The sequence below is a fragment of the Cygnus atratus genome, chromosome 9, assembly GCF_013377495.2.
Source record: "Cygnus atratus isolate AKBS03 ecotype Queensland, Australia chromosome 9, CAtr_DNAZoo_HiC_assembly, whole genome shotgun sequence".
Classification (NCBI taxonomy): domain Eukaryota; kingdom Metazoa; phylum Chordata; class Aves; order Anseriformes; family Anatidae; genus Cygnus; species Cygnus atratus.
The window spans coordinates 9,878,922-9,891,596 of record NC_066370.1 but is presented as its reverse complement, the minus strand read 5'-3'; the positions used below and the strand labels follow the sequence as shown (position 1 = coordinate 9,891,596).

The 12,675-nt window shown below is 41.7% G+C and overlaps 1 protein-coding gene across 7 annotated transcripts in view; it reads left to right on the top strand.

Annotated features, from left to right (window-relative positions):
* PPP2R3A (protein phosphatase 2 regulatory subunit B''alpha) overlaps positions 1 to 12,675 on the top strand; it is a 58,334-nt gene that overhangs the window by 41,497 nt on the left and 4,162 nt on the right. The window contains exons 10-13 of one of the 7 annotated variants that reach the window (XM_035545103.2): positions 751 to 926; positions 1,448 to 1,566; positions 3,215 to 3,321; positions 6,479 to 10,569. In XM_035545103.2, the coding sequence (XP_035400996.1) occupies positions 751 to 926; positions 1,448 to 1,566; positions 3,215 to 3,321; positions 6,479 to 6,548 (472 nt within the window). In that variant the 3' untranslated portion in view covers positions 6,549 to 10,569. Of the gene's footprint in view, positions 1 to 750; positions 927 to 1,447; positions 1,567 to 3,214; positions 3,322 to 4,378; positions 10,570 to 12,675 lie in introns of those variants that run through there. The other 6 variants (XM_035545098.2, XM_035545101.2, XM_035545102.2 and 3 more) reach the window with 6 other exon arrangements.

Genomic DNA, 12,675 nt, shown 5'->3' with positions numbered 1-12,675 from the left:
ATAGCTCAGCCAAGCTGCGAGGGCTGGCATGTGCTGCAGTGGTGGGGTCCGTGGTAGCAATAGCAGGGGATGCAGCTCCTGGCCTACCCTTGGCTACAGGGTAACCCCTGCGAGGTCTGCCACGAACAGGAGTGTTCCCTTCATGCGTGTAGCAAGTGCCTAGGAAGTTGTGGGGAAACCTCTTGGTGTCACTTCATAAAACCTGCCCATGTGTCTGGTTTGTACTGCCAGTGGGAGACTATTGTGCAGAGCTGAACTAGATCTGCACACAATTATTAGGACAAGGAATTTTATGAGTAAAGATGACAAGAACTTAACTTCTGCGGCTGCTGTAAAGAATTGCCTTTTCTATTAAGGAGCCAAGGAAATCAGTGCATACCATGTCCACCTCATTACTCACCAGGATCACTCAGGGACAGCCAGAGTCCTGGGTTCAGGGTCGGTTGTATTCAGACAACTTTTGCTGCTGAATTGGACAGGGACACCATGACCTGTGTGAGCCAGTTGAGCTGCAGCACACTGGGCACTTGCTACAGCCGCCTGGTGACACAGGTCATGAGCGTGGCTGCGCTCACAAGTCACCTAAAAGGAGCCTAACAGGAGGTGCTCTTGAGCATTGGCCTGTGCCCTCATCCTTCCCAAAGGGTATTTGCATTCCTGGTTTTATGCCAGCCTTTGGGCAGGAGAATTAGAGAATGGGGGTGGGGGTTAGTCACTGTGCTTTCTCTAATCCTGTCTCTTCTTTCCCAGCATTGAGTACTGGTTTCGGTGCATGGACCTGGATGGAGACGGGGTGCTCTCCATGTATGAACTGGAATACTTCTATGAGGAACAGTGTGAACGGATGGAAGTGATGGGCATAGAACCACTGCCATTTCAGGACTTGCTGTGTCAGATGCTTGATCTTGTTAAACCAGAGAGGGAGGGTAAGTCCTGCTTAATGGGAGTTTCCGTGCTCTTTGATCTATGGTGGATTGAGAAAGTAATGTTACTGTGAAACCCATCTGTAGGTACAGTCTTGTGTTAGAATCACAGGGTTGAAAGTACTGTACAGAGTAAAATCTATGGCTGTTGTGCCTTAATGTTATACATAAACAGGTTTGAAATACTTCCAAGAGACCTTATGAATGAACTTGCTGGAACTGGAGCAACACATCTTGTATATTCCAGCTGTGGAAATACTGACAGCCTAGATTGTGAAACTACCATCCTCCCTCACATTCTTTCACATTTTACGTGACTGTGAAAGACCTCCGTATGTGTGTGAAATTTAGGACTAATACACACCCATGTATTAAATAATGTTAAAGTTCTTGACTGAGTTGGAAGTTTTGCAATATTACAGCATTGTGGTGTTACAAAGCTGCTACAAGACTGACCAGAGGGGGGTCTGGTCTCTTACTAAGGAAAAACTTAGTAGTACAATATCATGTTATTTTTTCCACAGGAAGAGTAACCCTGCGAGACTTGAAGAGGTGCAGAATGGCTCATGTATTTTTCAACACCTTCTTCAATTTAGAGAAATATCTGGACAACGAACAGAGGGATCCCTTTGCAGTGCAAAAGGTATAAATCACTTTTATTTCTAAATACAGGCCTTCTCAAACACATCTTTGGAATGAAACTGGGTATAGGGAAAATCCAACTGAATATAAGAAACCCTTTTTCACAGTTAGGGCAGTCATACACTGGAAGAGGTTGCCCAGAGAGGCTGTGCATGTTCTGTCCTTGGAGAATTTCAAGATGTGACCAGACAAAGCCTTGACCCTTCCCCATTGGACCTCATAGCAAACCCTGATTTGACCAGAAGCTGGGAATAGAGATGTCCTGGGTATCTTCCAACCCAAATTATTCCACTATTCTATGATTTGATTGCCTTAACTGATCTTATTACACCAACACTGGTGGTGTAGCACTGTGATTCTAGAGAGAATGACCTAAGCCTGCTGAGTTGCACTCATTCATCAGGCTGAAAGACTAGCACTAGAAAGGAACTTGTTTCACTCGTTTTAGAACAGAGCTGTGAGACTGAAAACTTCAGATCCCAATTATCTTTTCCTGTCTCCTACAGAACTGCACTCATAAGTAAATAGGCTACATGGGAAGATTTATTAAGTAGTCTGGTTGGATTCTAATCCTTAAAACAGCATTAGCAATTTTTCAGTAGCCTAAACAGAACCAGAGACCTCCTTTACAACACAGGTGCCAAGGCAGATGAGATGCCAACTGTTATCTAACCACAGGTGGTAGACTAGATGGAAGGCTTGGATATTGCACATTGTGCCTGGCTGCAGTCACCATCCTCTCTCCCTAGCCAGCAAACATGTAAGAGGTTGTCACTTTTGTATTTTCCAGTTGTTAGTCAGACTAGTTGTAGTTCTTGAGACCTGAGCTTTGTCAGTTATTGGTGTGAAGTCTCCCATCTCTGGTTCCCTTCACCTATCCACCGAAACCAGATGAGTACAGCTTAAAAATTTATCTTCCAGAAAGCTCTTAACTGGTCAAAGTACAGTAAAGTGGTGGGGATGCCAAAATCAACTCTGGTTCCTTCCCAGATGTTCCCACATTACCTGTAAGAAGAACTTTGTGGTTACACAATTCTAGGCTTAAATGTATCCCAAACCAGAGCCACTTTTTTTTTTTTTTTAACTGGATCATCATAAGAGCAGGCAGGTGGGAGCAGGGCGTATTACTTATCCCCCCCATCTTACAGTAAATAGCAGAGGGCCAACTATTTACAGGGGTGTTATTTTGTAACCATCTCTCAAATTTCCCCAAGCTTAGCAAACTGTCAAGAGTTCCACAAGTGATCAGTTATGATTAACAATTAATTAAAGATCTTAAAGTATTAAGTCCCTTAACCAATTACGAAGTGCGCAGATGCATGGCTTTCTGAGCTAGAGCAAAGAAAACATGCAGTTATTAATACTCAGCATTTCTGAAATGGAGAAGGCTCTGTTCGTTGGCAGCTCGGGTCACAGACTGATCTTTGTAGACTATGTGATGTATTTTTTCATAGTCATTTATGTGCAGATATTAAAACACTTTAATTATGAATCTTTTATTATTAACAAAATTAACAAAAAATTAACATTTTTGACTATCTGTTTCTATACGGTTGCTTCCCAGAACGGGTGCTTCACACATGATCTTATTGTAAACATAGTTGTAGAGAGGTATAGACATAGTGTGCTTGACCATCTGCTCTCTTTAGGGTATTGAAAATGATGGCCCTGAACCCTCTGACTGGGACAGATATGCTGCTGAAGAGTATGAGATTCTTGTGGCTGAGGAGTCTGGGAACGACCAGTTACAAGAAGGGTAAGCATGGGCGTCGCACTGCACTGGGGACACGCTGCCTGGCTTCAGCTGAGGTCTGGACTCTCAGCATGGGAGCATGGTGAAGCCTGAAGCGGTTGCTCCAAAAGGCACTATTGGTATATTTGACACAAGGGGCTTGGGACATCCTGAGTTCTTTGTGGCAGCTGTTTGAATTAGCTACACACGCTACGGATATGAAGATAGCTGAGAAAAAGGACAAAGCCTTTTTCTTCTGGCAACCATACAAAAAAGAGCTCAAATGACTTTTGCTAGTCCTGGGCGTGTATTAATCATGCACACTATCATGGATCAGAAGCTGTAGCTCTTAGACTTACAATAGTAGTGGAAACTTTGTTTTAGTCAAATAACTTTACCTTCTGCTAGACTTTACATGCCTGTTAGTCTGTGTTTTTTATAAGCTCTTTCAACATTTTAATTCATTTACCGATTTTGTTTTGATTTTTTTTTATTTAAAACTTGGTTTCTGCAATATTTACACTTATGTTTGTAAACTTCTGTAAAATTGTGGACAGACCCTCCAGCTATCCTTAGAATCAATCAATTTAGGCAGAGCAGTAGCTCAAGGAATGCTGTGTGCAAGGGCGTCCCACAGAGTTTCCTAATGCAGGTTTGCTATAATTATCCTTTATACTTGTGGCTGTGGTAGTACCTTCTTGAGGGTATTTCTCTAGAATCTCTTTATGGTTACTATAACACACATCCAAGGAAGTAGGTTGTGCTTTCACCCCATGTTAATCTTGTGTGATTCAGAATTTCATCCATTTGAACAGTATTCATAGAGCCATTTAAATAAGAGTGCTGAGACAATTGCATAATTTTGAAAACTTCCCACACTGGAAACGTCTTGGATAACAGTAGCATCTAGTAATTAGCCACAGAAATTTGCAAAGCTGTTGAGAGCTGTGTTTCCCTTTCTCCCTGTGATGTGCATCCAAACAACAATGAGCTGCTTTGAGCTGCCTTGCATTTTTGTGGCCTTCACAATGAAAGATGAGGTAACGTAGGATGGAAGATAAAATTGTTGTATTCCCTGCAGCCACTCTGCAACAGCTGTGTGCTTAGCACAGAAAAGAAATAGGAGTCTGCCATAAAAGCTTTGCAGGACCACAAATCACCAAACTCACCAAAAACTGAATTGGCAGGTGATGTCACATTTTTGAAGTCTGTCTGAAACAGCTCCGTCGCAACCTTGCTGCTTGCTTTTAAGAGCCCCTGAAAAGCTCTGTAGTCATGGCAGCAGGATTAGATCTCATTTGTGGAACATAGCAAAAGAGCACACAGGAAAAAAAGGAAGGGAAAATGAAAAACAGAGAGCTGGATGCCCAAACAAGTTTGCTAGAAAGAGGCATTGAGTTTTTGCACAATCGTCATTTCTGCTGTCCTTTGAGAATGACAGAAACAGAGTGGGGACAAAACCAAGAGGATTGATTTATGAGCTCTTAGAGGAAGCAGAAGATTTTTTGGCTATGTTAGCTGACAGAATCTGAAATCCATTATTTGTCTTACTAATACACATGAAAATAACCATCATTCAGCAGTCACAAATGAATTATTGGGGCATTCTGCACCACATTTGAGACTTAACCCTGTCCATAGCTTCACTGCATGGAAGGTTCCTAAAACCAATCAGTGTCTGGGTGCCTGCAGACTTGCCCATGAGAGGAGCACTGCTTGTGGAAGAGGAATCTCACCAAGACATAATGGATACTCAGCACGACTTCACGGATGCTGTGACTCTGTTGAGAGCTGGTCAGATGCTGTCCATGTAGTGTTGTAAGGCAGGAGGATCTTGTGGTGTTTATTTCTGATCCTGAGTGGCAGATTCAGAAATTTCTAAGCACTGCTATGATAAATTAAATACCCACATTGGAAAACACAAGCACAATACAATCACCAAAAAGAAGACAAGATGTCTTTTTGCTCAAAACTACCACTTGGAGCATGCTTTTTCACTGGAAGCTTAAGGTGATCTGAACACTTCTCAGCCATGTTTCCTGGTTTACACATCTGTGTACAGGTTTTGATGAAGAGAGCTTGCTTCCTGGCGAATGCATGTGCATGTTGTTGTTTGAAGGCAGAAACACTAGTTGAACCTGACCACAGAGGCTCCTAATGCAGAAATGCTTTCTCGCAGCCCAAGCCACGGCCTGCCTGGCAGCAGTGGACACTCACCAGATGCCACTTACACAGAACCCTCCCCACGGCAGGACATACAGCCTGGCAGGCAGAAGTGGCTCCTGAGGACTCGTGCCTGCGCATGGGTCAGCGGAGGGAAGAACAACACAAGAAGTGGCAGACAGTTCTTTCTTGGTGCTGCCCACACAGGGGTATTGGAGTTTATCGCTGTCTATCGCTGCGCTTGCCCTTGGAAGACACGCTGCGCCATTTCCTGCCTAACAAGCATTGCGTCCAGAACTGAAGGAAGACTGAATTTCTTGGGAGTTCAGAGAATAACCTGTGATGTGCTGAGGCTGGGGAAAAAACATCTTAAACATCATTTCTCACCAACAGGAAGGGGATGAAAGCCCCAAAGCGCTATCCTCTGCTGCAGAGCATAGGACCTGACTAGCCCAAATATGCAACCAGCTAGAGATGAGAACTTGCAGGCAAACCTCCCTAAGCCATAAACACTAAGACCTGGATATTAAACTTCAAACCAAGTGAGAGAGGAACATGACAGTGTGGCCACCGTTGTTTTTTCTGTGAATGGCAAAGCATCTCCTAAGCCAAAAGATGCTTTGGAAACCAGGTGTTTGTGAGCAAGTCTGAGCAAGCCAAATCTCCTTTAGGACCTGAATCTGTGACTGAGCAACTCTATTCCTACACTGAACTATTAAGGCTACTGCAAGATAATGACAACTGTTACTAAAACTGTATTCAAATTTTAAGATGCTAAACACCAGTGAAAAGTTGTTTCAGAACTTAAGAATGAGGATGGATGGGAGCACAATGTCAGCTGTCAGAATACTGATTACTGCCACACTGTTTTCAATGCCTTATAAACAGCCTCCTTGAGGTTAACATCCTGCATATTATTGTATTTTAGCCAAATGGTTTAGCGGCCACAGAAATAACTTACCTGAAAAATGCTCTCACCAAAATACAGCTTTTAAAGACCCACCTTTTATCTTTGCAGATCATTTGAAGAAGACTATGAGACAGATGAAGTCTTATCTCCCTCTGAAACTGGAGACAAGTCAAACTAGTTATCTCAGATCTCTCAGCATAGAGAAATGGAGAACGTGTAATCAATATCTGTCAAACTGGATAGCAGTCAGTCCCAAGACACTTAGGGACACTTAGGGATTTTTCTTAAGTCCATCATTGGCGCAATGTGCTTTATTTTGTACACTGTAATTTGAGAACCCTTTTTCTCTTCTTGTATAACTGAAATAACATAATTTCTATAAAAAGGCTTTCTACAATGTGTTATTGTGCACGCTCATTAAAAATGGTGATTGCACCTTGTTTCCTTTATATCTTTCCATATAAACATCCCCAGATGTGCAATAAATGCCAGCATCTAATGATAAACTAAGAACTGCATGCAACATCTACAGTGGTCGTCTCTCAGTCAGTTCAGTCCTGTCTCTTTATGACCCTTTGAATTTATACCAGTGACATGAATTGCCAAATTAACTTAAATGTACATCTAGAAATCTTTTGAAATACAAATCACAATGAAGTTCTTATTTTTGCCAGTGTCCTGGAAACCAAGGCACCGTGCCTGCACAGGGAGAGAGTGGGGTCCCTTTTTGCTATTTAAAGCTTTTATAGATGATACCGAACAAATTTTACTCATCAATCTGTGGACAGTTAAAGTACCGCATCATATAATGTTTCTCTGAGAATTTAAGATACATATTCTGCTGTGCATGAGAGTATCTTCCCTATGAATCAGGCTAGTGTTTTGTCTCCATAAAATTATTTTGTAGCATATTTACAACAGACATACAGCTGGTGTGCTGAAACTGCTGTGTTTTGTGTGCATCAATTCTGTTTCCTTCTTCTGCTCTTCCCATCTCTTGTAATCTTGCTAATCTGTAGCCTTCTGCAAGAGACTAAGCTGAGATCATGAAGAAAAACCATCAACCCTAACATAGTGTGGTAAATTTCTGTTAACAGAGGCATTCTTTAACTGGTAAAAGAAATAATCCCTAAATATTGCTGACTTTTTTTTTCCACCCATGAAATAGGCCTAGTCTTGGAGAGAAAATGGTGTAACTGATGAATTCTTGCTGCAAGTGCAAAACTAAACTGACTCCCTGTGGAATTTCAACTGGTGTCTCCAGTAACAGCACATGATCTGCTGCTGGAGCTGTCCCTCCTTTCTGACTAGTAGCTCTTGTGATTCAGCACAGAGGTGATTGTAACAGTCTTCACTGTAACTGTATCAGCCCTCACTTCTGGCTGCCATAGATGATAAAGGAATAGATTTGGGACTTACCTTCTCCGGTTTGGCAGAGGTTTCACCTGCCATACTTGATTTCAACTATCGTAACTGCGCCCAAGTATGTAATGCTTGGTTGGTATGTATACACCATATTTCCTGTTGCCTCACCGCATGAATATCAAATCGTGACTCTTCGGGACATCCCTGTATGAATTGCTGCCAGAATACCAGAGAGACAACTGCCAGTATCAGATCTCCAAGCAGGCAGCTCCATGTCTGCGCTAAAGGCAGAACCCATTCAGTTAATAGGCAACTTGTATATACATGCAGACACTATTAGCCCGGCACAGTTTGTACATAAAAATGCTAACACAATGGTACATTAATCCCTAGATGATACCTCTTAAGTGTTATTGTTAATAACCAAGTAAGTAATTGGCTGATCACTACAATGCAGCTTCAACTTTTCCAGGAGCCTTTGAAGTGTCATACCTGCCTCCCGATGCCTAGGTGGGACATACTGCTGCCTTGTTGAGGTTAGTAACTCGCTCATCAAGATCAAAATCTGAAAGAGAGGAAGTTTTTAGCTACGCTGGGCTTGAAGACTTGTTCTCTTTTCCACGAACAAAGCTGCTATTTTATCTAGATGCATATATGGAAAAATCCAGGATCCTGGGATGCATATATTTTTTTCATATATTTGGGAAACTCTGGATGCCCAGGTTCTTAGCAAAGGCACTTAGAGGTATCTTGCATTCTACAGTAGAAGATTTAAGGGGGGGTGAGGGGAGAGACACCACTCTGACCAAGCCCCTTAATGGATAAGCCCCTTAAATGCCTCTTTGAATGCAACAAGCACACAAGAGCAAGAGCACAACAAGACACTCTGCTGAACATCAGGATGTTTGAGTTACATCTCCATCATCGCTATAACCCAGAGAGGAAAAGCTTTACTGGGAAAGACTCCACAAAGACACAAATGCAGAAAAAACTAGCAATGACTGCAGAAATGTACATAGGATGAAAGTTGCACAACTGCCAAGTGTAACCAGCTCTGTCCACTTTTCACCTGAAAGAACCAAGGCAAAGCATTGCAACTCTTTTCTTCAGTATCGGGGTTTAGTGGCCGATAACTCATAGTTTGATGAAATTTGCAATCTTTCCAAAGACAAAGATTACTCAACGGAACAAGAACATAACCCATTCTGGTCTGAAATTGAACCCTCGTGTTACTTCAACTGCTTCTCTGACAAAGTAGAGTGATTCAAACCCAATTCATGCTTTTCTAGCAGGGCAACACAACAAAGCTAATTGAGGGAATAATAATAACAATAATAAATTAAAAACAAACAACCTTACAGCAAATGTTTTGCCTCACATACAAGGACAAGTTACAGAAACCACCACTACTATGATCTCAAAGCAAAATATGCAGTAGTTTGTAGTATTTCCTTCTGGAGTAGAAATCCAGTCTCTCTCTTGTACCTGAGCAAATACACGTACAAATAATCGTAACTCAGCAACCACAGATCAATTGATAAATGACACATTCTACATCCGACTTGCAACTTCGCCCTGCTCATAGCTTCTCCAGATGGAAGGTTTCTAAAGCTGCAGTATATAAGCATAGTAAATTTGGGAACTCCTGTCATACTTTCAGAGTTTCTCTTTCTGGGATAGTCAAAATATAAAAAGACCAGGATGTTTGCCAATACAGACACCAATCTATTCAGCTGCAACACACATGTTTCAGAGGCTACAAAGCTCTCTAAAATAAAGCAACCTAAGAATTATAGCACAAACGACTTGTAGGAACCCACTTATTTTGACTTCACCTCCTGTCTGCAACTGTCAGTGCCACTTTAGATGTTGCATACTTTCAAAGACAGATCTTGTATTTTTTGTTGGAAGTCTATCTCAGAAGTCTATTATGAGCTGGATTCCTTTTTCCCTATAGTCAGAAAAATTAGTAAAATTCAGTTTTGCATGATAAAAGAATACATCTTTATTTGTTAGCTCTAGTCTGATTTTATCTAGCAAAAATACACCGTGTCCTTACAGAAAACCTCACTTATTATTTTTATATTCACAAATTCTCTCTCTCCGCAGTACTAAGACAGGAGATGCAGTTTGATACAACCACATGCAATTACTGCTCAAATGGTACTAGCTTGACTTTTTTTTTCTTTTTTTTTTTTTTTTCCAAAATCTCAGTAGTAATTCCTTCACTACAGTTTTTGTCTGCAAAGCCCAGGCGCTGGCATAGTTCCCCTTCTGCTGGTCTGCCACCAAGCGGCAGTGTTGCAAAACAGACATGGACAGCAAAAAGAAATTCCAGTCAGTCTCAGGTTTACAGAAAACATGGCAGAAAACCTTCCTGCTTTCGTGAGCTAAGAATTTAAGAAAGCTGACTTGAGATACTCCAACCAAGGTACTGTGTTTAGTTTCTGAAATACGCCTGGAAGACCAAAAGAAAAAAAGAGGTCACTGAAGTGTCATTTTAACGGTGTGTACTTCTGGAGTATGGCGCTTCTAAATCACAGTAACCTAGGTCTATGCAATTAAAAATGAACCTCAGTGAAGAGCATGAGCTGCTGTAATAAAAACATGTAAACGATGCTTACCCTTTTAATCTTGTGATGGTATATGGGTGATGGTTTTAGAAACTGAATATTTAAATAATAAAGGTTCTCATACTTTGTAAAAATAGTGTGGAGACATTTTGTGCTGGCATGGTTTTATCCTTGTATTTTTACTTTGTAATTTCTTTTTCTTTTTGGCAAATAAAGGACTTCTGAATTGAAGAAGTAAAACCTGTCTCATGGTAGTGGCATAGACTAGTTTTTTTTTCACTTAATCTCCAGCTGCTGTCCCAAAATTGTCTTCCCTATTGCTACTGAGCTCACACCATCCAGTTACCTGTCAGCAAGCCTACCAAAACCAAAAGGCTAGGCTTTCTTCTATAAAATACTGTGGAAAAGAAGCCATCCTAGCACTTACCTTCCTTACATCCTCCTCAACGTGGAGCACATCCCTGTGCTGACTTACCGAAATTCTGAAGTCCCTCATTTTAATCTCTCCTTAAAACAGACATCTCCTGGATCCTCGGCAAGTGGCATGGAAAGAAGGAAAAACAAAAAAACTTTGATTTCTTTATATGCAAATGCTTAAGCAGAATTGCTGCGTTATCTTATGACTTCATCCGTGAGACTGACAGCTCAGCGTTCTTCCCATGGATATCTGTGTATTGCACACTTTTCAGTAGGGACCTCTGGTTTCCGTGAAAATACCAAATGCACTTCAATTCTAAAAATGGAATAGTTAAGACCGGACAAAGATGTGCTTGCAACATTATCAGTACTATAAGTATTACAGCTTTCAGAGTGAATTTCATCAGCTGTGCCGCATACATCTGAAGATATTCTAACGTATACAAAGCTGCTCTTTTTTGTTGTTTCACTCCTCAGGAAAGTTTCTGTTAACAATTCAAGTTTTTACTGCAAATATAATTTGTATAAAAAAATAATACATAAAAAATGACTGGGGTGTGTGCTTACATCCAGTAAAGAGATGCTTTTGGTCTGGATCACACCAGAATTCTTTGCAAGATTCATGTGCCACATCTGTATATCTTTTTCTTCAAAGTCCATCAGTTTCACTGAACAACAAGCTTCTTTCTGTGCTAGAAGTACTTGCCTTTGAAAGCAGGATTTTCAGGTTTTATTTCAGACTGCTGGTACATTGCAACTCTACAAGGTTCTTTTCTGACAATTCAAAATTTGATGGTACTTGCGGGGGGGGGGGGGGGGGGCTGTCACCCTCATCTTATGTACACAGAAACTCCACAATGACACAAATTGAAGCAGCTGCAGAAGACAGCATCTGTTACCTGCCTCCTCCGTTTGTGGTAGTGTTTTCAAATTCGTGTGCGTGCACAAGAACTTCTGCAGGGAGTTCAACAGTAACAGAAGAGCCTGCAGTGACCCCACTGTTCCCAGGTACGGTATGTTGGGGGTGGACAGGTGAGAGAACATCACCTGCACAAATGAACTGCTATGAGAGCAGCCAAGTCAACACAAACCAAGTGTTTGTTTCCAGTTTCACTTCCCTTCCCCTCCTCCCTCCAGCGTTTAATTCCAACCGAGTGATTTCAGTGATGCATGATACATGGAAAGAGCCTTTCCATTTAAAATGAAAGTTTAAATGTTTTCTCTTTCTTGAAGGAGTGTCCTCCCTATGTTTGGATTGAGATGACCAGAAGCACTAGGCTAGTTTTGTACTGGTACACATCAAAAATGATCAGAAGTCTGCCCCTTCCAGAGGAAGCTCTGTTCTTTCCATCTCTTCAAGACATTTCCAGGCAGGAAGACTGCAATAGGAAGACATTTGCTGCTTTTTCCTTCCAATCCAGCTCTACAAATGACAGAATTTTATTAAAGTTTGAAAGTTATCACTTCCTGAGGCGGACTGGGAAGAAAGCTGAAGTATCACACCCTTCCTATATGAAAAGGAACCCCCAAGCAGCCTCCTCTGTGCCAGCACTGAGAAAGTTCTCCTCATCAACAGCACCACAGCAGGAACGCCAGGTCGGCAGCAACAGGGGAAATCCCGCCAGCCCAGGCCAGACAGGCTAAGCTAGAGCTAAAATTATCACTGCAACTGCTCTCCGTCAGTGATTCCCCAGTGCTTCTCCACATATGGCCAACAGGGAGCGAGGCCTTACCATGGGTTATGCTGGACGGAGTTTTCACTTAACTCCTTTTGACAACAAGCAACGGTGGGAAGGTCCCCAAACACCACGCTGTAAGGTCCCTGTAAAATGGAAACTAAAGCTTTTCAAACTAGAACCACTGCAATTCTTTTCAGAAACATTATGATCCTTTCCATCACTCAGCTTATTCAACAACTACTAGCCAGGAGGTTTAAAAGAAAAAGCAAAC